Source organism: Cervus elaphus, chromosome 10, assembly GCF_910594005.1.
Source record: "Cervus elaphus chromosome 10, mCerEla1.1, whole genome shotgun sequence".
In the NCBI taxonomy this organism is placed as follows: Eukaryota; Metazoa; Chordata; class Mammalia; order Artiodactyla; family Cervidae; genus Cervus; species Cervus elaphus.
This window is the reverse complement of record NC_057824.1, coordinates 40988238-41013489: the sequence shown is the minus strand read 5'-3', so window position 1 is coordinate 41013489 and position 25252 is coordinate 40988238. Positions and strand designations below refer to the sequence as shown.

The window sequence follows — 25252 nt, the reverse complement described above, 5'->3', positions numbered from 1 at the left end:
GGTCCTTGGTGTCATTAAGGCCGGGGGTCCATGCAGCAGGGAAAGAAGTAGTAGGAGAGATGAGGTTGTGGGATGGGGACCAAATGAGACAGCAGCTATTGAGCGCAATCCGGGAAGCTGTGGGGGGGCATTGACTTTGCTAATGTTGGGGATTGACATTATCTCATTTATTTGGGGAGCACTAGCATCTGAGGACGTGAAGGGAAAGGGTTGCAGGTGGGAAGAGCAGAAAGAAGGGTGTTCTTTTTTTGGTCACGCTGCATGGGTTTACACTTCCCTGGTAGCTCATCTGGTAAAGAATTCACCTGCAATGTGAGAGACCTGGGTTCGTTCCCTGGGTTGGGAAGATCCCCTGGAGAAGGGAAAGGCTACCTCCTCCAGTATTCTTGCCTGGAGAATTCCATGGACTGTATAGTCCATGGGATCGCAAAGAGTCGGACATGACTGAACGACTTTCATGTTCACTTTGCACAATTTACATAGTCTTAGTTCCCTGACCAGGGATTGAACCCTGATCCCTGGCAGTGAAAGTGTTGAGTCCTAACCACTGGACCACCAGGCAAGTCCCCAAGAGGAGGCTGTTCTGATGGTCCAAATAAAAACCAGTGAGGGCCTAGACTGACAAGGGTGGTGGGGATGGACGGAATCCAGAAGACAGCTCTGGATTTGACAGTGGAGGGAGGGGCTGGAATCTTGCTGTTTTACAGGAATGGGCTTTGTCATCAAAAGGTGCAGGCAAAGACTTCCCTGATGGTCCAGCAGTTTAAACTCTGGACCATTAAACTCTGTTAATGTTAACAACATTAACAAAGCAACACTTCCAAAGCAGGGGGTGGGAGTTCAATCCCTGGTTGGGGAGCTAAGATTCCGTATGTGGCATGTAGGCAGAAAATAAAATTTTAAAATAAAAAAGTTGCAGGCAAGAGCCCCAGCCCTGCCCTTTGCTGTTATGTAAGCATTTCAAGCCTGCTTCCTGATGTGGACACACCAGGGACTTGGCAGATGCTTGGAACATGGCAGCATTCTTTGGATGGGGGAGGGAGCCAAGAAGAGGCTTTCTATCTGCTTTGAGGGACTGACGGACAGAGATGCCCTCTCTGATGGCGAGCACAGGAAGGGGCTCACTGGGAGAAGGGGAGGCCGCCCTAGTCTTGGTGGTCAGTGCCAAAGCCCTGGCCTCACTCAAAATAGTTACGGATGCCCACATCTGAGACTGCAGTTTTGGTTCCTGGTCTTGGTGTTCACTCGGTGCTCAGGCACATAGTAGGTGCTGCCCTGAGGACCTGGCATGCAGGTATAGCGTGGATATTGTAGTCATGTCGGCGTGGCTGAACCTGGGGAGGTGAGGGGGTAAAGAAAGAGGAGACCCTGGGAGGAGGCCCAGGAAATCCTGCTGCTGAGGGGAGGTGGAAGAAGCTGGGGGTCTGGATGGAGGCTGGGAAACAACCTCCAGAGTTTGGAGGGGAAGGCGTGGAAGGCAGGAGGCAGGTGGGAGCCAAGGAGGGCAGGGTGTCAAGAAGAGAGGGGTCCTCGGGGTCATGCATCGCTGAAAGATCACGGAGGATAAAGCCTGGTGAGCAACTGATGGGTCTGGCATTGAGGAGGTCACTGGGGACCTTCGAAAAAGCAGGTTTGAGGCCTTTTGGTGGCCAAGGCCCCATTGCAGGGGTAGAGAAGTTGATATGATGTTAAGACGTGAAGATCGAGAGAGGAAAGGTGGCCATGAATGAACAGGACTGGGTTCTTGGACCCTTGGGGTTACCAGAAATCCCCTCCCAACAAGCACCAATTTTGTTTTGACGGAGCCACCTAAAGATATGCCAGGTCTCCGGAGGTGGTGAGCTCCCTGTCCCTGGAGGTAGACAAGCAGAGCTCTGAGACCCACGCTGTCTGGGGACTCTCACACAGAGTGGGGAAGGTCGTGCAAAAAAAGAAAAACAAGCCCCATGTCCTTCTCAGCTAGGCTTGGCTGATTCCTTGCATCACAAAAGCCACCTAGAGGGTCACTTTCGCTATTTCTAGTGTCCAGAAAGCTCCCCGCAGGGACACACACAGAGGTGGTCGTGCACAGACTCAAGGGATACTCCCAAACACAAAATATAAAATCTATCTACATCTCTTGATGTAAAGGCATCCACAGCACTGCTCCCCAGGATGTTCCTTAATTCATTCCCTGACCCCTTCTTTCTGCCATTCCAACCGCCACCCCCACCCCACACCAGCATCTCTGCGCCTCCAGCCGCATCTCCTGCCTCTCCGCATCTCTCCCTGCTTCTGTGCCTCTGCCCTTCCCCACCCCCCTCTAGGCCTCTCCCGTCTCCCTCCCTCCAGGGTCCCCCTCCCCGGACTACAACCCCCAGGCGCCCCCAGCCCCCGGCGCTGCGCATGCCCCCTGCTCCCCGCCCCCTCCTGGTTCCCCCCTCCCTCCCTTCCTCCTTACCTCCCTCCGCCCCCCTCCCCCGCGCTCCAGCTCTCCCGCATCCCTCCATCCGAGCCTGTGCCGCAGCCGCATCGCCACCGCAGCCCCGGCAGAGCCGAGCCCGGCCCAGGCCCCTGCCTCTGCTCAGCCCTCAGCCAGCCGCCCCCGACCCCGCCCCCGCCCGCGGGCCCCAGCCAGTGGCCCCGGTGCCCCCCCGGCGCCCCCAGACTCCGGCCTCCCGAACCGAGGCAGGAGACAGGGAGCAGAAGCTGAGACAGGAGAACGAGAAGGAAGAGGAGGAGGAGGAGGAGCCGTCGCAGGATGAAGGATCGGACTCAGGAGCTGCGGAGTGTGAGCCTGGGGGTGGGGAGAATGGGGGGCGGGACCCCAATATTGGGGGACGCGTGGGGGTGGAGTGGAGGAGGTGCTGGGACGTGGGGGCAAATGATGAGGCGGGAGGTTGGTGGCAGGGGCGCCCCAAGATGTGGAGGCACCTGCTGTCACCAATGAACCTGCATTTTAGGGCCAGTGGCTAGAAGGGGTTGAGGCCATTAAGACAAGCGGGGGGCAGGAGAGGTCTCAGGGACCCTGGACACCCCAGTCCGTAGGAGGGCCCCGGGGTCTCATCTGAGGATGGGAGAGTGAGTGTGGGGAGAGAACTGGAGGGTGCTATTATCTTCTGGGCAGATTTGCTGAATGAGAGGATGTGGGCAGTTCCTGGGCCAGGCTGAGCCTAGCGGGACCCAGATTTGGGGGCAGCCAGGGGGGAAGGACACAGGTTGGGACTGAGATGCTAACTGAGCAGTGAATGGAATGTGTGTGTGTGTTGCTGTCCATGGGGAGGGGGCACCTCTCAGAGACAGGAGGGAAGGGGTGGCCTCAGGAGATGGCCAGAGGCCAGGGCCGGACAGAGAGTGATCCTAGAGGTGGGAGAAGGGGGCTGCAGGGGAGACCGGAAGGAGGGTCCGTGCACAGGGCCCTGGAACTGAGTTGTGGCCCATGGACTGTGCCCCACTGGGGGGAACTGGGGCATCCTGAACGGTCAGGCGTGAGCTGACCGTGGGCCCCTGGTCTGCAGGCCTGAAGAGGCCCGGCTCCAGGAGTCCCGCCAGGCAGTGAGTTGGATTTGGGTGACGGGGGAGGAGGGTGGTACTGATGTCTGCAGTGAACGCTGCCATTTGGAAGAGGCTGGGGAGTGGGGGTTCTGGGACTGGGAAGAGGCGAGGGGCATTGGAGAAATGACCTGGGGCCCAAGGAGGCAGAGCTGACAGCCTGCGGTGTGCTCAGGGCCCGGGGGGTTATGCTAATAAAGTACTGGACCCAACTGATGTAGCCTGATGCACTTGACTAGGAGCCTATTGGCTGTTCCCCCTGGGTTATTATCCCATTTGACAGATGAGGAGATCGAGGTTTGGTGATGGGTAGGAATTTGCCCAAGGTCACCAAGCAAGTGGGTGGGAAGATCAGGCAGAAATCTGGGTTTCCCGTCTGCCAAGTTGACATGTGTCTCTGCTTTTTTAGCCTTTGAAAGAGAAGTGTCAAAACTGGAGGTAAAAAGCTCTGTCTTTGGAGGGCCCCCTGGATTTGGGGATGGGGAACCAGGTTATAGGAAGACAAAAGGAAGGAGCTTGGAGGCAAGTGACTGCTGCCTCTAAGAGAAATGGGTTGGCAGGTGGGACGGAAGGAGAAACTGGTGGTTGAGAGAGGGAATTTTGAAGGTTGGTGTTTTTGTTTTGTTTTTTTTTTCAATTAAACTTTGAATTATACACTCAGGCATCAGGAAACTGGGAGTGATTAAATAGCCAATATTCATGTGCCAGACACCGTTCTAAGTATTGTATATGTATTAACTCATTTTGATCCTTGTAGCAACCCTAGAGACTGGTGCTAGCATTATTCCATTTTACAGATGAGGAAGCTGAAGCCCAGAGAAGTTAAGTAACTTGACCAAATTCACATAGCTATTTAAAGGCAGGCTGGCTCCAGCACTGATGCTCTTAATTCCCCTTCTCTCCCCATTTTCATCCAAAGCAGGTTGTCATCCGTAATCTCATTAGACCTTCACCTGGTAAGGTAGGCAGACTGAGAGACTGCTTCATTTTATGGCGAAGAAATCTGAGGCCTAGAGTGGTTAAAACTTGCCCAAGGTCACAGCACTAGCAAGTGAGGAGTCTGGATTTGAACCCAGCTCTGCTGTTGCCAAGACTGTGCCATGACTCCAAAACCCAGAGAGATGGAAAGCAGGTGGGGGTGAGGTGATAGTGGAATCATGGTGTGATTAGAGAGGGGGAGGGAAAAGGCAAAGCAAGATACAGTGAAGGCAGTGATGAGTGTCCTCATCTGAGTGGGTCAGGGACCCACTGCCCCAAGGGAAGGCATCCAGTTTGCTGGGGCTGCTGGGGGCAGCCGGTGTGGAGGTGGGACAGGGGCGGAGGGGTGAAGGGGGCTGACGGAATCCTGATGGCTCTGGTGTTAGTCGTGGCTCCAGGAAACTGGAGATTTGGGAGGGCACATGTCGGGTGGGAAAAAGCTTCCAGATGCAAGGAGTGTGGGGGTCTCCCCACCAGAATTGAGAATGAGGAGGCTGGAAGCCTGGAGAAACCAGGCAGGGTGTGGGAGGCCTGGGAAAGGGGCCTCTGAGAGGCTGAGAGGGATCAGAAAGTCAGTGATCAGAGGGGAGGTCAGCCTGGGGGTCCTGATTGTCTTTTTCCAATAGCACTTTAAGAGGTCCCAAGGGGTTTATCACATAGCACTCAAGGGCACAGGTTTGGGAGTCCGACTCTCTGGGTTCAAATCCTAGCTTTGCTACTCCTGTGTGACCTTGGGTAAATTGCTTAACCTCTCTGGTCCTCACTTCCTTCATGAGTGAATTGGGAGTAGCAATGGGACCTGCTTCGGAAGGCTAGCCTGAGGATTGAAATTATGCCAGAGGCTCCTAGAAGGAGTCCTGGGCTCAGCATTGCTCCACGAGTGTATGTTGTTCTACAGCTGACTCGTTTATTTCTCTGGAGTCTCCCGTCAGCCCCCTGGGATGGGCAAGATGTGGCCCCTAATTTATTTTGGAGTACATCGAGGGCCAGAGCAGTAACCTGACTTGCCCAAGGTCATACAGCTGTTGATGGCGGAGCCAGGGTTGAATTAGAGTTTTCTGTTTCCACATCACCAGGCACCTTTGGTTGGCAACTGGGAGGTGCTGAGCTGGAGTGGAGGCTGCAGGAGGGAGTCAGTTGGCTGGATGGGTGTCCCAGGGTCCAAGGAGTGGGGCCAGGGATGAGCTGAAAAGGAGAGGAAGAGAGCAAGTGAGGTGGAGAGAAAGGTTACAGGGCGAAGCCACAAGGGGATGCGTTGTGGGCAGAGCCCGTGGGCAGAGCCTGCGAGGAAGCTCTGGAGTGGGAAGGCGGGTGTAGGGGTGGTTGGGGAGACTGGGAAATGGGGGAGGGGAGCCTGAGGTGAGCAATTTGAGGGCCCTCAGCAATGGGATAGGCACAGTAGACGCTTTAGAAATGTAGACCTGATGCAGCAGAAGGAAAGAGTGGCCCCACATTCTCGATCAGGGACCAGGAGAACCCTGGGTGATGGGTTGATAGCCCCCCGCAGCACAGGGCTTGTTTTCTGCCGTTCAGACACACAAGCTCCCCCCGGCTTGAGGGCCTTTGCACCTGCTGGTCCCTCTGTGTGAATGCTGTTCCTTCTGCCTGAACACTGTTCCCTCTGCCTTGAATTCAGTGTCCTCCAGGTTGTGGTGCAGTTAATTCCCTGGGCCTTAGCTCGGATGTCAAACCTCCCCCGCAGCCATTTCTATCACACCTCCCGCTTTATCTCCTTCCTGCTATGTACCGGAGCCCGGTCTGAAATTGTCTTGCTTCTTTTGCACAGTCTGTCTCCCTCCCCTGGAGTGTCAGCTACCTGGAGGCAGGCCACCTTCCTGGCTTGTTCTCCGCAGCACCCAGGAGAGAAGTGGACACTGATCAGACACATTTGTTAGATGAATGACGACTCTGTGGGGCAGAGGGAGAGTGAAGAAGGAGTTGGTGGAGAAGGTGGAAGAGAGAGGTAGGGGTGGGAAGGCTGGGCTAGATGCTGGAATCGAGCAGAGGCCCGGGTCAGGGAAACAGATGGACCGAAGCAGGGGGTGCAGTGGAGAGAGGCTGGTGCCTCTAGATCAAAGGATGCGTGTGCCCCTGAGAAGCAGGTGTGAGCACGTGTGCATTGTGTGTGTGTGGGCATGCATACGTGTTTACCCACACACATACCCACTCTATGACTTCTTTTTTTATTTTTTTGGCCACACCATGCAGCATGCAGGAATCTTAGTTCCCCAACCAGGGATCGAACCCGCGGCCCCTGTAGTGGAAGCTTGGAGTCTTAACCACTGGACTGCTGGGGAAGTCCCCACTCTATGACTTTTGTATCACCCAGTTCCAGTCTCTTTCCACCTCTGGTTTAGTCACCCTCTTGTCTGTCTCCGTGCTGGACTCGCTGGCTCACACTGTCCCACTCTCTCTGTCCATGCATCTGTGTTGTCTCCACCCCACTGACACACCCATGAGGGCCCCGGGTGTCTCTGATCAGGAAGGGCTGAACCCAGAGGCTTGGATCTGATGTCCCCTGTCACCAGGGCAGTTCCAGAAGGTGCTCAGGGCTTCCACACTCTCCCATTTCATCCTCCTGGGCGCTTGAGGAGTCATCAGGCGATAAAGAGCAGACTGCCGGGGTTCCAATCCCGGCCCCACCCTGTCGGCTCCCCACCAGCTGTATGGTCTTAGGCAAATTACTTAATCTCTCTCTGCCTCATTGGTCAGATGGGAATAAAAAAAGTATCTACTTCATGGAGTGGCTGTAAGGATTAAATTCATTCAGGCAAAGCACTTGTAACTGAGCCCAATGCCTCGTTATTAACACCTATGTGTCTGATGTATATAATTCTTATCTTCATTTCACCCAGGAGGAAACTGAGGCTTCAATTGTCCATAAGGTGGATAAGGGCATATGTGATCACCTTTTCTGAGGTATTCTCGTTTGCCTACAGCCTGTTTTCTTTTAGGCTGGTTAGCACTTCTTCCAGACATGTAGGCTGTGCTCATGATGAAGTATGCACACCTCAGAGCGAGGAGGGCCCATCCATTGCATAGATAAGCCAGGGCCCAGAGAGGGGCCGCAAATTGCCTAGAATCACCCCGCAGGTTGAATGGAGGCTAGAACACCTCACTTCCTGTCTGGGCTCTTCCTGCAGCCTGGCACCTCTTCCTGGTTTTCTGTCCCAGCCATGGGAGTTCAGCAGTGCTGAGGACACAGCAGAGACAGCTCTTTAGGGGCCAGGAAGAAACAGAGGGACAGGAAGGGAAGAGCCTGAGATTAAGTACCAGACAGTTCAAGGGCTAAATTCACTTCAGTTCACCTCTGACCTTATTTGCTGTGAAGTCTTAGGCAGGGTCAGGCAACCTCTCTGAGCCTGTTTCCTCATCTGCAACAGGGGAAGGGCAATGGGGACCAGCCAACCCTCCCTGAGCAGTAATTATTTCTGGCAGCATCTGGCGTTTTTTTCCTGCCTGGAGGAGGTCTCATTGCCTCCTCCAGACCACCATTAAGGGAGGACTTGGGCTTCCCCAGTGGCTCAGATGGTAAAGAATCTGCCTTTAGTGCAGGAGACCCGAGTTCCATCCCTGGGGCAGGAAGATCCCCTGGAGAAGGGAATGGCAACCCACTCCAGTATTCTTGCCTGGAGAATCCCCATGGACAGAGGAGCCTGACGGGCTACAGTCCATGGGGTCGCAGAGTTGGACACGACCAAATGATTAACACTTTTACTTTCTTGACTTTATTGCCATTCAGCAAATGCAGGGACTGAAGCTCAGAGGGAAGAAGGCATGTAGCCCTCCAGCTGCTTACCTGGGCAAGCTCGTTCACCTCTCTGTGACTCAGTTTCCCCACCTATAAAAGGGGGCTATTGTGAGAACAAAATGGATAAATAAAGGCAGTGCGCTTAGAACAGTGCTTAGCACATCATCAAATGCTGTGTAAGCATTTGCCATAACTGGGCTTCCCTGGTGGCTCAGATGGTAAAGAATCTGCCTGAAATGCAGGAGACTTGGGTTCCATCCTTGGGTCGGGAAGAATCCCTGGAGAAGGGAATGGCTCCCCATTCCAGTATTCTTGCCTGGAGAATCCCATGGACAGAGGAGTCTGGCAGGCTACAGTCCATGGGTTTGCAAAGAGTCGGGCACGACTGAGCGACTAACACTTTCATGAGCTTTCACTGACCAATGGTCAACTGAAGAGTTTCAGTGAAGATTAAATGAGATAACAAGAATGCAAGACCAAGGCCAAAGGCACTCTCAGATGCTGATATTTTGCTAGGCTTTCAGGGCACAGAGCTTTGCCCAGATTGGGCCTTGTCAGGAGGGGACCTGAGAAGGGAACCCTCTGGTGGTGGAGTGGCTGGCAGGAGGCAGCGTGGCCTTGAGCCACAGAAGAGGCTCTGGGAGGAGGCATGTCTTAGATTATGCCTCTGGTTTCCCAGCCCTTCAGCCTGGGTGCCTTGAGCAAGTCCATTTTCTCTTCCCCCACTGCCTCCTGTTCCCTCATCTGTGAAATGGGGAGAGCTTTTTCGAGGGCTATGGTGGTAAGGATCAGACGAGATTATAGATGGAGAAGTGTCTGGAAACTGGAGAGGATTTTAGCTCTCAGTTGCCTGTAATTAGTGCACCAACTAAGCCATCCTTGGGCCCTGCACCTTTCCTCCTCTCTCAAGGGCAAGTAAACAGGCTGCCAAGGATGCCCCGGGGCAGAATCAAGGACCTGTCCCCTGTCCCTGGGGACTACAGGAGAGAAGGAGAGAATGAGACTTGAGGAAGTCTAAAGTCAGCGTTGGGTTTCCCTGGTGGGGACCTAAGATGCACAGAAAGTCAACCTGGGAGGGGAAAAAGACAGAACAGGAAAATTTCCAGACACCCGCGCCGGTGAGACTTGTGGGCAGCCAGGCTGCAGGCCAAGTGCTTGAAGGCAGAGAAGGAACATGCCGTCGCGGGGCAGCCAGCTTTTTGAGGCTAGCACCTCATGGGAAGCCGGTGAGTCCTCAGAGATGAGCCAGGCAGCTCAAAGCCTCTTGGGGCCAAGGTCTGCGGGTGTGGTTCCGGGTCAGCTGGAGACTTGAGGAGCCAGAAGTTCCCTGGGGGTCCCCAAGCCCCACCAGGTACCACCCCTCCTTCTGGGGGCAGCTGTGGGCCAAGAAGAGGAGCCCCCCTTTCTCGGGAGATATTTGGAGATGAAATGGAAGCCAAACCCATTCTATGACATGGCATGGGGAGGATCCCTGGGGACCACCGGGCTTTGGTGGAAAGCTGGGGTGCCTTTGAGAGGGTCTAGCTGGACCTCTCCATCATTCTCTTCCTTGTGCTGTCGGGGCTCTCCGATTCCAAGTTAACTGGCTGTCTAGATCGCATCTAGCTCCCATCTGCCTGTGTCTAGGTTCGATCTCAGCTGTCTGCGATCTGTCTGCGTGAGTCTGGTTGGGTCTGAGCTGTCTGGTTTCTGTCGGGTCCTGTCTGCGGTCTGCTGGGACCCTGTCGAGGTTCTGGGCGAGCTCTCCTCTCTCTATCTCATCTGGCAACATCCCCTGCTAGACACTTTTGGCTCCTGTCTTGATTTCATTCAGGCTGTGGTCGTGAGATTCTGTCTGAGTCTTGGCTTGTTTTTTTCTTTCTTTCTGGAAATCAGAGTGAACTCTGTTTAAATTTCCATGGAGGCTGGAGCCCTAGCTCCAGATGTAATTAAGTTTAATGGGCCCTCAGACTTCTGTCCCGAGCAGGGTCTTGAGTCGGGAGTGTGGAGCACTGGGGAGCCCTCCCTGCCCCCCTTTCCTCCTTCCTAGATCTGAGTGAGCATGCGAAGCTGAGGCTCAGAGAGGCTGGGAGCACAGCCCCAGGGGGCCCTCCCCAATGTCCCAGGGGGCGTGGGGGTGGTGAGCGCTGCACGTCTGCGTGTCCACATGTTCAGAAGGCAGCTCTGCTGTGGGCCCGTGTGCGGGTGAACGTCAGCGCGTCAGCGCAGTGTGGGTGTCAGGGGGCCTATTTCTGTGTGCCTTGTTTGTCAGCCCTTCTGTCTATGTCACTGGCCTGTCTGGTGGCCGCGGTGGCGGTGTGGGAGGGTGAATCCCTTTGTGTCTCTGAGCCCTGGGGGTGGAGGGCTGAGCAGCTGCAGGTTGCAACTGGGAAATCCAAGCAAGGGAGAGTAGGTGGGTGTGAAGTTGGAAGAGGCTGGATGAAAGCAAGTGACTGCGCGGAGGAAAGTCGGGGAGGGGTGAGAGTGGGGGAGGAGGAAGGTCGGGGTGCTCTCTGTGTCTCGCATCCAGCCCCCCCCCCGGGCCTGACTGTGCTTGCTTAACTTGATGCCCGCCGCTGGCAGTGAAGTGACCTTGCATAGGGGACGTGGCTGGTCGCGTTGGAGGCTGGAGGGGAAGAGAAGGGAACAAAGTGAAGCCTGGCGGGAGCGGCTGGGGGCATGGTGGAGGGGGTCAGGCTGCCGGGACTCCACGTCAGACCCCTTCTCGCGGCCCAGAGCCAGTTACTGCCAGGATGACATTTGGCTGGTTGTTACAATATGGAAATGCTTCCACACTGGTTGGATAAAGCATCTGTCCAGAGCACCACCCGCCTCCAGGGGGACAGCACTCCCAGGACCATTTCTACCCCATAAGGGTGCCTTTGGCTAATCCCCTCCCAGGTGTCCTTTGGGCTGTCAGCTACCCGACCTCCGGGACCCTGGGCCACAAGACCCTCGCTATTTGTTATGACTTCTGGGCCCCCTTCATGTGACCCTTCCCAGGACCCCCACTCTGAGCCTAGAGCTTGGGGCATCAGGACTGCTCACAGACTCTGCCTTTCTTTGTCTCCCAGGCAAAAGACAGCGATGATGAGGAAGAAGTGGTCCATGTGGACCGAGACCACTTCATGGATGAGTTCTTTGAACAGGTAACAGAACCTGACCGCCAGCCCACAACTGCCTTCTTCCTGGCCCTCCGCACCCCCATCCCTCTCTCTACTCCTCCATCCCCTTGGCCTTTTACCAACCCCTCTGGGTCTGGCCCATTTCCCTGAGCCCTGACTGAGCCCCCCCGCCCCCCCGAATCCCTTTGTCCGGCCCGATGACTTGGCTGTGTATAGCCAATTTGCTGCCCCAGGTGGAAGAGATCCGGGGCTGCATTGAGAAGCTGTCAGAGGATGTGGAACAAGTGAAAAAACAGCACAGTGCTATCCTGGCCGCCCCCAACCCGGATGAGAGTAAGTGCTACTGCTGGGTGGTTGGGAGCTGGGGGCAGAAGGAGGCTGGAGTCCCACCCAGACGTCTCACCTCTCCCTCTCTTCCCCTCGCCTCCCCCTCAGAGACCAAACAGGAGCTGGAGGACCTCACTACAGACATCAAGAAGACGGCCAACAAGGTTCGATCCAAGTTGAAAGGTGAGAAATGCCCTCCCCTGACCAAGGAGGGAAACAAGTCAGGCTTCCATTGAACTAAACCATGACAAATGTCTACAAACTTCCAGGAGTCAAATTCCTAAACAGTGAGAAGGCATAAAATCCCAGATTTTCTAATTTGCTCCAGATTCTACAGAGAATGATACAGACTGGACAGGGAAATGAGAGAGAGGAGGGTTTCTATCCAAATTGCATCTGAGCTCTGCTGGTTCCATCGGCAGGAAGGTCTGCTGAGAAAACACAGTCTTCCAGGTGGCTTTCGTTTCATGGAGGCCTCATTTCTCCCGAACAGGTGCCGGACATAGCGCTCAGCACCCAGTAGGTGGGCTCAGCAAATGCTTCTGAATTGGTATCCTTAGCTCAGGACAGATTGGACTGTGTGGCTGACACCAGGGGGCTGGCAGGCTTGCAGGAGGGACTTGCCAAATGCTCATGTATTCACTCTAATTTAAGGACTTGGGTGCTGGTAATAACCACCTTCCCCCAAAGCATTGTGGGTTGGGAACCTCCTTGTCTGTTGGTGCCAGGGGAATTCAGCAGCGTTACCATGATGTTAATTTGTATGCTCCTGGTAATTCAGCATCAGAAAACATTTGCCAAGCACTCCTCTGTCTGAGGCAAGGTTTCTGGGCTCTGGGGGGAAAGGAGTCATGTTAGATGTCTGGCCCTGAGCACAATGACCTTGGTCCAGGGAGATGAGGACAGGGACTCCATGCTTTCCTGGATTCAACAGGAGGTCATATGTGAGCCTCTGGTGCTGATCTGTAAGCTCTTTGCTCTCAGGAGTGTGTGCTGGAAAGCAGAATGATCCAAACTGGGAGCTCACTGATAGCAAATCCAGACATAGGGATCCCACTTCCATCATTAACTCATTCTGGACAAGTACCCTACCCTCAGCTTCCTCATCAATACAGTAAGAACTACTGAAGCAATTTCAAAGCTGGGTGGGGGAAAGTTTGCTCATTTTTCTTTCTCTTTTTGGGGGGGTAGCAAAATCTTTTTTTTCTAGGTGAAATCTTACCCCAAATTCCATTATATACAACACATAAATGTCAGACTGTTCTGACTGATCTGGGGTTGGGAGTCCCAGAGACCTATGCACCTGGCTTCCCATCACTCCCAGCAACAGCACCCTCTGAGGTTCCTTCTCAGAAGCAGGGATCTATGGAACACAGTTTAAAAATCCTTGTGGCAATGATTTCATTGAGCCCATGGAACTCTTGACATTAACACGCTCTATAAGACCATGACATGGGTTTGATCCCTGGGTTGGGAAGATCCCCTGGAGAAGGGTGTGGCAGCCCGCTCCAGTATTCTTGGCTGGAAAATCCCATGGACGGAGGAGCCTGGCAGGCTACAGTCCATAGGGTTGCAAAGAGTTGAACATGACTGAAGTGACCTAACACACATGAGACCATGAGGAGGGCTGTATGGTTTAGGTTTAGGACTTCAGCCGAGAAAGAAGCTAGGAAAAGTGGCAGTGCCTTAGAGAAGCTGACCTTTCAGAGCTCCAGAAAAAGAGAGATAGTCTTCTCCATCTTTCTCCAGCTCTGTGGTGCCATGACCTCTGGCTTTGTCTGTGACTTCGAATGAGTTGTTTTCTCCATCTCAACCTCAGTTTCTAGTCTGAAATCTGGACTGCTATCACTGAACTCCCAGGATTGCTGGAAGAAGTCATTGAGACCTTATTAAAGGATCCCTTCCTCCGGGGTTTGGTCCCAGCCCCAAGTCTGACAATAGGGTCCGAGTCTGGGGCCAGCGATTCCGACATCCTTGGGTGTGTGTTTCTGGACTTTTCCCGTAGCAGCTGGAACAGAAATGTCACTCATTTGCTGGCCCGCCATGGCTGGCAAGGAAGCGTTGGGGTGCCATCCAGCCTCATACCTCCACCGCTGCCAGGAACAGGGAAGCAATGTTCTTAGGAATGGCCTGGAGGCTTTTCCCCGTTTGAGAGGGCCTGTGTTTCATTCAGGCTGCATTTCCGGAGCCCAGCTGATCTTACTCACAAGCTCTTTTATAGAAAATCTGAATAAGTGTGGGGAGTGCATGATCTAGAAGCAGCAATCCCAGTTAATCTGTGTGCTTGTCCAGAACATCCTTTAGCAGTGGGGATTCCTGGGACAGGGGTCATTTTCTAAGGCAGTGTGTGTGCGTGTGCTCAGTCATGTCCATTTCTTTCATCATATCCGACTCTTTGTGACCCTATGGACTGTATCCCACGGGTTTCCTCTGTCCATGGAATTCTCTAGGCAAAATACTGGAGTGGGTTGCCATGCCCTCATCCAGGGGATCTTCCTGACCCAGGGATCAAACCCACATCTCTTATGTCTCCTACATCTATAGGTGGGTTCTTTACCACTAGTGCCACCTGGGAAGGAGGAGAGCTGTTTTCTCTGTTGAAACATGCATCTGCTTACCCTGGAATTTTCCACGGAAAGGGCAGCCACTAGAACCTGACCAGTCTGAAACTCCTTGCAGTCCACCAGAAAGTCCCTCGATGGGTTCCTGACCCTTTGCTGAGATTGCAAAAAGTGGAGAGTACCCTCCACTCCCATTCATACAGAGGATGTCGACTGGGAGGCTGGGCAGGAGTTAGACTTTCAAAGACCCAGTCTCTCCATCAGAACAAATAGCTCCCCTCTGTCTGGTGACCAACTGATAGTCAATCTCTCCTCCTACTTGGGCCTGGAAGGCCCCCTCAAACCTTGGTCCCTTTATTTGCCGGCCTCCTGCCTCGCCACCCTGCAGTCTTTACTGCCTGCCCTCGCCTGGGTGTGACCTCTGATCACAGGCCTGTGGCCTGCCTCAGGGTGTCAACCCCTTCATATGTCCCAAGCCTCCGCCCCACACGCCCCGGGTCTCCCGCCCACCAGTCACTGCGTCTTCTGTCCCACAGCGATCGAGCAAAGCATTGAACAGGAGGAGGGACTGAACCGTTCCTCCGCGGACCTGCGCATCCGCAAGACCCAGGTAGGAGGCAGCGGCCAGGCACGGTCAGGGTCAGGGCCAGGACCAAAGCAGAAGGGACCTGGCAGGGGAGGAGTCCAGGCTGGAGCCCCGCCTCTTGGGGTGGGCGGCCCAGAGCAGGCATAGGTATGGGGGCGTGGCCGAGGAGGAGACTGGGCGGGGCGGGGCGGGGCTACGGCGGAGGGCGGTTTGCGCTACAATTCCGTGCCCTCACGGTCTCTGCTCCCTGCCTCCTGCCTCCTACTGTGTCTGTACCCCACAGCACTCCACACTCTCCCGGAAGTTCGTGGAAGTAATGACTGAATATAACGCGACCCAGTCCAAGTACCGGGACCGCTGCAAGGACCGGATCCAGCGGCAGCTGGAGATCAGTGCGTGTGACACCCCTGCCCCTAACCTCCCACCCCTGCTGTCGCGTACTCCTTCCAGGCAGGCCCTTTCCCTCGGTGGGCCTTAGGCCAGGTGGGAGGGTGGGCTCCGGGGTCCCATCACCTTAGGGCCCCCAGGCTGGCCCAGTCACTGAACAGAGAGCCCTTTCTCCCCACAGCCGGAAGGACCACAACCAACGAAGAACTGGAAGACATGCTGGAGAGTGGAAAATTGGCCATCTTCACGGACGATGTGAGCCCCGCGCAGGGGTGGGGTCTGTACTTGCAGAGCATTCATCATTCCTCCCCAGGCTTAGGCTGAACTCAAGGTCCTAAGTCAACCCTGAAATCGCAAGCATCGGGAAGTCTGAATCTGGAACTGGGGAATTCCATGGGGGCTGAGCAGGAAGGCACCCTCAATAAAAATGGCAGAAGGGAGTGGGCACTGTTGTAGGCACCGTACATATTTACATTTACCTACTAAACTCCTTTACTCCTCACCACAAGCCTCTGAAGCAGCTGTATTTCACACATGAGGAAATCTGACCCAAATTTAAACAAAGAGCTTAAATGATTTGCTGAGGTCACACAACTAGAGGCAGAGCAAGGATGCAGTCCAGTCATGACTCTTCAGCACTAGGATACACTTCTCCCTAATGACACAGGTCATTTCACCCAGTGACTAATTTGCCTATGTTTTAAAGATTAAAAAAAAAACAAAAACTAGTTTTAGTTTTGCTGAAGTTTTGCCCTTGTCATCTTATATGTGAAATAGATGGACTTTCCCCAGCTTTACCTCTACCACTGTAGTTCTTCTTTCTCTTTCTTGATTTTTGCCCTGGCTGACAGGTTCTGGCTCTCTTTCTGCTTCTGGTGGGTGGCAGAATGACTCTGGTTTAGGTTTCTAGACCAGAATTAAAGTCTGTTCACTGATTGTCTAGCAGTTTTCAGCAAATTGTTATTTAGAGAATTGATCTTTGTTAAATTAGCTTTGAGAAAATCGCTCGTAGGCCAGTTAGCCTGGAGCCCTCCCAAACAGTTCTGCCCAGGATGCCTGTCAGTCTGCCTGAAGAGTAGAGGGAAAACTGATGAGTGGTTCTCAGGATATAGAGCTGATCCCTGCCAATTGACCCGCCATCATTGCGGTGCAGGGTTGTCGGTACCTTGCCTGAAGGCTGAACAGGATGCAAATGGGCTCTAAAATAGTATTCATTTCTAGGGTCAGGGAAGGCTTCCTGGGGGAAGTGGCATTGAGCTGTGTGCCTTAAGAGACAAAGATCATTTGGACAGGGGAAGATGGGCAAACAACATTCCAGACAAAGAGGACAGACTGAACAAAGACAGGGAGAGTGGACTAGTTGCCAAAGAGCCATTGTGTGGGCTGTTATGATTTGGGAGATAAGGACAGAAAGGAAGATGGGATCTTGATTGCTAAAGTAAAAGGTGTGTAGACTGTGGGTAGTGGGAAGCCCTGGAGGGTTTTAGAGCAGAAGAGTGGCTTTCTAAACTGAGTGGTCTGGCTTTAGTAGGGAGGCAGTATACCTGATTGTGTTACCGTGTCCACCATTGACCAGATGGTGGCCCCCAATCTTGGTGGGGGTCCAGGACCCCCATCTCCCTTCCTGGTGTGTGCTTAGAGGCTTTTTGAAAATATACTCATTTATTTGGTTGTGCTGGGTCTTTAGTTGTGGCACACAGGATCTTTCAGTTATAGCCTATGGGATCCAGTTCCCTGACCAGGGATCGAACCTGGGACCCCTGCATTGGGAGCACAGAATCTTAGCCACTGGACCACTAGGGAAGTCCCCAAGTTTTACTTTTTGTAATTTAACACATGTCTCTTTAGTGCTTTCTGTGTGCCAGGTACTATTCTAATCAATATACACATGGTCACTCAATCTTCACACAGCCATGTGAGGCAGGCACTGTTAGTATCACTTTTCTAGGTGAGGAAACTGAAACTCCGTGAAGTTAAGCAGTTTATCCACAGTTACAGCTAGTGAACACCAGCCAGATTTGAACCCAGACGCTCTGACTACAGAATCCAAGCTCTCCTGGGAGTGAAAGGGTTGCAGCTCACCTCCCACGCCCCAGACTCACCCTTCCTGCCCCCATCACCCTAGATCAAAATGGACTCGCAGATGACAAAGCAGGCGCTGAACGAAATCGAGACGAGGCACAACGAGATCATCAAGCTGGAAACCAGCATCCGTGAGCTGCATGACATGTTTGTGGACATGGCCATGCTGGTGGAGAGCCAGGTACTGCCTCAGGACCTAGCCCAGGTCCCCGGGAGTCCCCTCTTCCAGCCCCAGTTCCCACCCCGTCCCATGCACGTCTCCTCCGCAGGGCGAAATGATTGACCGCATTGAGTACAATGTGGAACATTCCGTGGACTACGTGGAGCGAGCCGTGTCTGACACCAAGAAAGCTGTGAAATATCAGAGCAAGGCCCGGAGGGTGAGCCGGGGTGGGTGGGCCTGTGGAGCAGGTGGGCTGAAGCCGAGCGGGCGGGGCTGGGCTCAGGCCGGGGCTGAGGTGAGTGATGAAGTGAGGCCTTATCTCAGGTTCTGACCTCTTCCTTTTTTTTCTGTTTTCTCTCCCTTCTTCTTTTCCCTCACACCGTCCTCCCCATCCGTTTGTCGGTTTGTCTGTCTCTTTATCTCTCGGCTCTCCCTGTCCCCTCCCTCCCCCTCGGCCTTCCTGCCTGCAGAAGAAAATCATGATAATCATTTGCTGTGTGGTGCTGGGGGTGGTCTTGGCGTCATCCATTGGGGGGACGCTGGGCTTGTAGGCCTCCCCCACCCTACCCCTCCCAGACCTTTCCCCCACCACATCGGGAGCAATACCCCCACCGCCCCTTCACTCCATCCCCTGCTCCAGGCTCACCCTCAACACAGGCAGCCCCCCTTAACCTTTACCGCCCGTCAGACCCTGGAGTCCCTGGACCTCCCCCGACCATGGACCACCCTCGCCCCCGCACGTAGATAGCAGCAGGCGTGATGACACATGCACACCAACATGCATGCCGCCGGCACATGCTCGAGACGTGTGGACACCCCAGCGTGTGTGCGTGTGTGTACGTGTGTAGCTGCGTGTACAAGCACCCGATCACCCTTCTTGCCCCCTCACCTCAAGTCTGTGTGTTGTCTGAGTTTTCCCCCTTCACCTGGGTTGTTGTGTGGACTGTGGCCGGGTGTGACACAGCAGCCCACTGAGCCCCACTCTTCTGTCTTCTGTAAACAGGGTTTTGTGTGTGTGTGTGTGGGTGTGTGTGTGTGTGTGTGTGGGTGTGGTCACAGATCCATGGATACACAGTTTGTGTCTGTGGAATTTTGTGTTTGAGTGTTTCGATCCAATGTAACAGCACCGCCTCCCTTGACACGACCCCTTCCCCCAAGTCTGCTACAAATGGGGCAGGTTGTATGTATGCAAAGGTTCACACTCATCCCCTGAGGATCCAGGTTGGCCCAAATACACACAGGTTGTGGCAGACACCCCAGCATGGTGTGGAGCCAACCCTCCTGGCTTAGTCACCCCCGGGGCTGGCCTGTGTCCTAGGGAGCACATGTGTGCGTATGGGGTTCAGCTGAGGCAAGCGAGTGGACGCATACACGTGTAAATAATCTAGCTTAGCCTGTGTATCTGTGTGCATTTCCCCCGGCAAGTGATGTGAGGGACATGTGTGTGTGTGTGTGTGCGTGTGTGCATATCTAGGCTGTGTCTAAAGTGTTGGTAGGTGTTCTCTTGAGATAGAACCCTCAACATTTTGCATGGGACACCTGTTTTGGGTGGGCACAGAAATCTATATTTCTACGCTATCTAGAGTACGTCTGCAAGTGTGTGTGCGTATATGTGTGTAGAGGATTTCTATGTAGTGTGTTTCTGCCCCCCTCATGTATGATACCCACATCCATTCACCTGCAAAGACCTGTGCCCCATCCAAGTTTGTGGATCCAAGTTATTTGCTCACTCCCTCTCTCCCCAGAGCTGCTGGCCGCTGTCAGGTGTGGCCACTCATGACTCCATCAACATTGTGCAATGGCCACTTCCTGCCCTGAGTGGTCCAAGCCCCTGTGCACACAAGCCCACATGCTTATCTTTCTCTGTCACGTAGGCCTGGATGTGTAGAAGCTGGGACACCTCAGTGTTCTCCTACCTGCCACGGGGATGAGGCCACACCCAGGCACACACACGTGCACACAGGAGCCCAGTGCATGCTGACACCAGCACGAAGCCTGTAGAGGTTGGCACCAGGGCACACCAGTGTCTCCTGGAAAGGTTATTGGTGGGAAATGCTACTGATCAGGGGAATGGCAGGGGCTGCCCCAGGCTGTCAGAATGAGAACATTCTTGAGAATTACCTCAGAACCGAAAGGAGGCCGGCGATGGTCCCTACCACCCCGTCTGATGCGCTGGCCTTTGGGGTTTAGGGAACTGCTTATTTCAGACGTACTGGAGTGGGCTGAGTCATGGGACCCATTCCCTGGACGTGACTCCTGCTGCAGTGTCACCAATAGCTGTTGCCCCACAGGGTGAGTCTGAGAGTGGGACACAAGTCTGGGTTTGTGATGGTGAGGAAGGGGCCCGCTCGTCCCTTGCTGCGCAGACAACACATGCATGCATGGGTGGATTTGTGCAATGGGTGGCAGGTGGGGGAGGGGTACATGGGCAGAGAGCAGTGTCTGAAGCCTCCCACTCCATTGGCCCAGGAACACAGACCCACACATACAGGACTGAACACACAAGTACAGGAATGCCCTTCCTTGGGGTCTGGCGTACGTGTGCACAGGGCGGAGGACTTTGGTGTGTGTACACACGGTTTCCTGGAGGCCCCCTTCATGTGAAGCATGTGTGCGTGAGACAATGCAGTTGTGACCTTCTGGGACGTAGTACCCCACCCCGGCCCAGCCCCAGCTCAGATAGCCTGTCCCCTCCCTACCTGGCTGGGCCCTGTCTGTGTGTATGGCCCATGGATACACGGGACCCCTAAGGTGGACTGTCCCCAGGAGGGGCGCCTGCCTGGCCATTCCCACAGGGCCCTTCATCAAGACAGGAAGTCTGCCCCCGGATCTGACTGTAGCTCCCTTGCTCCCACTCAGGCTTCTTTGGGGACGTCAGAGCAGGCCCCAGCACCCCCCACCCCACCCTTTTTCCTTCCGGCCGCCCAGCCAGGATACCCTCTCAGCCCAGGTGTTTCCGGAATTCCCACGGCCTTGGGGCCACAAGGAGAAGGGTGGAGCCATGGCTGGAGAGATGCTGCTGCCTCCTTGAGTGGCATTAAGCCTGTGACTGCCCATCTCTGGGCCTCAGATGGACCAAAGGATCCCTGAGGGTCTGCTTCTCCAAGTCCCACCCACCGCAGGGTGTGTTTGCTTGTCGGCTGCTGTGTCCGTGCGTGTCCTGCAATTGTTGTCTGGGGGCTGGTGTCTCTTGCATGTTCCGAGATGAGTGTGTGCTGCCCACCTTCTCGCCAAGCCCCTACCACCATCAAGCCCCTGTGTGCCCCGTGGGTGGTCCTGGGCCTGGCCAGGGCTCGCTGCTTCCCCTCCCCCCTTCTCCCTAGCCCTGCCTTTCACGAAGCACACTGCGTGTCCATCCCATGTGCCTGTGGGTTGATGCACGCTCTTGCCACGCCTCGAGCGTGTGTACATGATGTGTTCTATGCATTCACCCTGCCCCACCCCCAGCCTGCCCCGCAGAGGACAAGATGGGTGGCCCCCGGCTCCCTCCCCCGCCCGCCCCCCCTTGCCTGCTGTGCAACCGTGTGCGTTGGCGTGTGTTTCTGTGTCGCTGGCGTGTCACGTGATGTAGCCGTGTTTGCTGACATGAGCCCCTGCCCCTTCTGTTTCTCCGTTGGTTTCTAGAGCTCTTTCCCTCTCCTCCCTGGAGGGGACAGGACTCCTGGGGCCTGGCTGGGGGCCCAGAGCCAGGCCATCCTCTCCTGTTAGCCCTCAGAGTCCCACTTCTCTCTATTGGTGACCAAGTTGCAAATGGATAAAATACAGGAAAATTCTGCCCCCCGCCCCTGCCCTGCATGTCCTGTCCCCAGAGCCCCCCACCCCCACCCCGGGCCGGGTCGGGCCCCGTGGGACGGGAGAAATAGCAACCAATCCAACAGCGGGCGTGCTGTGTGCTCACTTCCTTCTGTCCCCACCCGGGACGGGCGCCGTGGGGGTGGCAGAGACATGGTGGGAGGTGGGGGGGGGGCGCTGGCCGGGCGGATGGGCACAGGCTCGGAGGAGTTTTAATCCAGGGCTTGGACAGGTATGCATTACTGGGGCAACCTCAGGCAGAGTGGGGGGCAAGAAGGGACAATATGCAGACTTCCTCAGCCTTTATTGACGAGTATTAAGAAATAAATGTCTAAAGGTAATACATGTTTAAAATCATGGGACTGTGACCCCCCAAGCAGGGACCAAGGTGGTGGGAAGAGTTAAGAGAGCGTCTTCACGCTGAAATCAGGCCTGAGGATCACAAAGGACATCCAAGGGCCCGCCATGAGGGCCTGCGGGACTTCCGCCCACTTCTGCTCGGAATGCCAGAAATGGGATGGCGTCATTGAGAGCATCAGGGCGGTCAGATCCTCACTAATTAGCCATGAGGCCTGAGTTGAGAGTGAAGACACAGACACGCCTGCCCACAAACCCTGCCCTAGAACTTAGGGACATTAAGATACAGGCTCCAGGCTCCTGGATTCCAAGGTGGAGGGCTCTGGAACCGTCAGTCTGGCATCAGCCCCCTCCTCTGGCTCAGCCTGCCCTCCCCACCAGGGTCTGAGGGCTCTGGGACCCGACGATGCCGCGCCACGCCAGGCTCCAGGCCCAGCTGCACCGTCACTAGCCTGAGCCCTCCGTGGTCTGCACCCAGCGGATAGTGCGGGTCCGGCTCTCCTCCCAGGAGAACAGGGGCTCGTAGCCGAAGTGGCGCCGAGCCTTGTCAGTGCTGACGGTGAAGGTGGTGTTGGCCACGGCCAGAGTGTAAGGGTTGAGCAGGGGCGCGTAGAGCAGCAGCGGTCGCAGCAGCCACTGCAGCAGGGTGTTGAGGGCGGCCAGGAGCACCAGCAGCCAGTAGGGCATCAGTGGGCGGGTGCCCACGAGCCGCAGTCCGCAGGGACCCAGGAACTCCATGTTGAAGTCCTCGTAGCTCTTGTAGGGCGAGTTGTCGTAGCAGAAGTACACCTGGCCGCCCATGAGGGCAGCTCGGTGTTCAAGCTCCCGGGCCACCAGCACGTGCATCCAGGCCACGTTACCTGTGGGGGTGGGGGTAGGCGTGCCGAGGAGAGAATGGGGGGGAATATGTCCTTGAGTGCCCTGGCAACCACATAGATGCTGCTGTCTTCTGGGCCAGTGCATGAACAAGCCACCCCCTCCTTGCATCCGCGTAGATATCGCCCACATAACTACCGCCCTGCTGAAGGCTGCTTTCTTGCAGGCACCTTAGCCAGATGCTCCCCCAGGCCAGCCTGTATGGGTACAATTCCTTCTTCTCTTGGTCCTGGGGAGATGCTCCCCCTTCTTCTCTCCTGAGGAGATGCTACCCTCAAAACTGCAACACTTTCAGCCTATGACTTGGTGTTTATGTCAGCCTTCCCCACTCATAAGGATACTGTTTCCCCTATGGCCCGTGAAGACGATGCCCACATATCAGAGTCTGCTCTGGCCCATGTATAAACTGTCCTTTTTTAGCTAGAGTATATAACACCCCCCACCCCTGAGAACCACACAAGTCCTGCCCTGTTTTTTTTTAGCCTCCCCCACCACCCAGCCCGGGCCTCACCCACATAGACCCGGCCATGCTCCACGGAGGCTGGAATGGCCCGGAAGAGCCGGCCCCCCAGGCGCAGGCCCTGGTGGTAGAAGTCCTTCATGATCTGGTGGCCTTCGCCGTAGATGCCAGTGGGACGCAGGGCACATGTCACTAGGGGCAACCCCCCCAGGACCTGGGGGCAAAAAAGGCATGCCCTGCTCAGACCAAGGATCTGGCGCTTTGTCCTCCGCCCTGGTCCCTTCGGGTTGGAGAGGGAAGGAAACCAGGGCAGGATGCAAAGAAGCCCACGGTGAGAAAAACAAAAACAAAAACCAAACCAAACCAAAAACCCCAGGGGTTTCCCTGGAGGTCTAGTGGTTAAGACTCCACCCTTCCACTGCAGGGGGTGAGGGTTCAATTCCCTGGTTGTGGAAATAAGATCCCACGTGCCATGCAGTGTGGCCAGATGGAAAAAAAAGAAGCCCACAGACTCTGGTTCTGCCTCTGCCAGGCAGCCCCATCTCCCACATCTCATCTTTTCGAGTCTCACCTCCCTGCCATTGGCTTCCAGGACGAGCCGCTCAGCTAGGGCCTTGCTGCAAGGATAGGGATGTCGGTGTACGGCTTCATAGGGGGTGTTCTCATTGCCCCTAGTAGGGGGAGAGGGGAAGATTCTTAATGCTGAGGGGAGGTGGGACCCTGGAAGGACTGGGGGGACCTCAGCTCACCTGTAGAAGGGCTGGCCTTTGATGTTGGGCCCCACAACTTCCATGCTGCTTGTGTAGATCAGGAAGCGTGTTCCAGTCTGCACACAAGCCTCAATCACATTCTGTGTGCCTGAGGGAGGTAGGGGGCTGTGTGTCCAAACTGAAACTTCCTCCCCATCCGCCTTTTCCCCTCCCCATCCCAACACTGGACGAGGACACATGCCCGCCTTCCCCAGGCCTGGGGAGAACATAGAGGTCAGCGAGGACCGGCCTGCCACCACAGGGGCAGAAGGGACAGATCGTCACAGGGTGATCACAGAGGTCAGGGTCACAAAGGGAGCAGGGAACAAACAGCCAAGATCAGGCCGTGGGCCAGCGAGTACTGAGGACACGGTCAGAACAGGGAGGGAGCAGCTCACCCTGGACGTTGACCTCGTGGATGGTCTCAGGACTGGTTTTCCCAAACACATCCACCAGCCCAGCTGTGTGGATGACCACGTGGGCTCCGGCCACGGCCGCTGCCACCTCATGGGCCTGGGTCACGTCCCCCTGGATGGCAGTCACCTGCACAGGCCCTGGGAGCGGGTAGGGGCAGCCGGAGGCAATGTCAGAGCTGAGACCATCAGCCAGCTGCTGGGCTCAGCCCACACCCTCAGGAGCCACATTTTCCTAATGACTCATTCATCCTATCCGCTCCCGGAGAGACACAACAGGCATCATCTTTTCCGCCACTCGGAAGGGAGTCCACACCCTCCCCACCCTCTGCTGCCCCTCCCCCACCCCTCCCTCCAGTCACCTGTCTTCAGCTCCTCCAGCCAAGGACCCAGGTGTAGGTCAAAGATGCGCAGCTCACGGAGCCGGGGTTCCCGCTGCAGCAGCATTCGGACCACATGTTCCCCCAGGAAGCCACAGCCACCTGTGACCAGGTACACCAGCTCCTGGGTTTGGGCAGAATTGGCCATACCTGGCTGGGGAAAGACAACCTGCCTCACCTGGGTGGCCTGCTGCCGACTGCCCCAGCACGGTCTGCCCCTTTCCTCCTAGAAGGGGCTTCTGCATCAGAGCAGTGGCCCAGAGCAGTGATCCAGGGGCCGGAGCGTTTTCTGGAGGCTGTGGCTGTGGGTGCCAGTGGCCAGGCTACCTGCCCTCTGACCCTGCCAGCTGCAGTTCCCGAGATAAGGGGGCGGGCTTGGCACAAAGGAAGGGGTCAGGGTTTGAGGGAGAGGTTTGAGGAAGGGGGGCCAAAAACGAAGGGTGGTTGGCAGGGAGCTGGGGCAGCGGGGTAGAGGAAGGCGGGAAGGGTGGAGCTGGGGGAAGGGACCTACCTGCAGCCAGAGTCCTAGGGCGCCCAAACTAGGCACCGAGGCAGTCCTGTGTGTCTCCTGGGCCAGCGCCACACAGTTCCCTTCCGCTTGCTCCTCCTCCCTCCTGGCCCATTCCAGGAACAGAGACCAGCCCAGCCTCCACCTCTCCACCTCCCAGCCTTGCCACAGGGCACCCTCTGGTGGCCACTCTGTGCTGCACGGGCTTCTGGTTCCAGCAGAGCTTGTGGAATGGGGATGGGGGAGC

At 55.5% G+C, this 25252-nt stretch overlaps 2 protein-coding genes across 4 annotated transcripts; one reads left to right on the top strand and one right to left on the bottom strand.

The window, feature by feature from the left end:
- Positions 1-2439: 2439 nt before the first annotated feature.
- On the top strand, positions 2440-21352 carry STX1B (syntaxin 1B). The gene is made up of 10 exons (XM_043914790.1): positions 2440-2770; positions 11314-11388; positions 11598-11697; positions 11800-11874; positions 14789-14862; positions 15122-15230; positions 15407-15480; positions 17351-17488; positions 17577-17687; positions 17941-21352. Exons 1-10 carry the CDS (start codon positions 2741-2743, stop codon positions 18019-18021), a joined length of 867 nt encoding a protein of 288 aa, XP_043770725.1. The 5' UTR covers positions 2440-2740; the 3' UTR covers positions 18022-21352.
- A 197-nt stretch (positions 21353-21549) lies between these two features.
- HSD3B7 (hydroxy-delta-5-steroid dehydrogenase, 3 beta- and steroid delta-isomerase 7) lies at positions 21550-25166 on the bottom strand. Of its 3 annotated transcripts, none has more exons than XM_043914786.1 (7): positions 25009-25166; positions 24480-24651; positions 24103-24258; positions 23705-23813; positions 23527-23626; positions 23007-23169; positions 21550-22479 (listed from the first exon to the last, which is right to left on the bottom strand). In XM_043914786.1, the coding sequence occupies exons 2-7, from the start codon at positions 24643-24645 to the stop codon at positions 22067-22069; spliced, it is 1107 nt and encodes a 368-aa protein (XP_043770721.1). In that variant the 5' UTR covers positions 24646-24651; positions 25009-25166; the 3' UTR covers positions 21550-22066. The 3 variants fall into 3 exon arrangements, with proteins under 3 accessions (XP_043770721.1, XP_043770723.1, XP_043770722.1); XM_043914788.1 differs by having other exon boundaries at positions 23011-23169; XM_043914787.1 differs by having other exon boundaries at positions 24480-24647; positions 25009-25124.
- Positions 25167-25252: the final 86 nt, after the last annotated feature.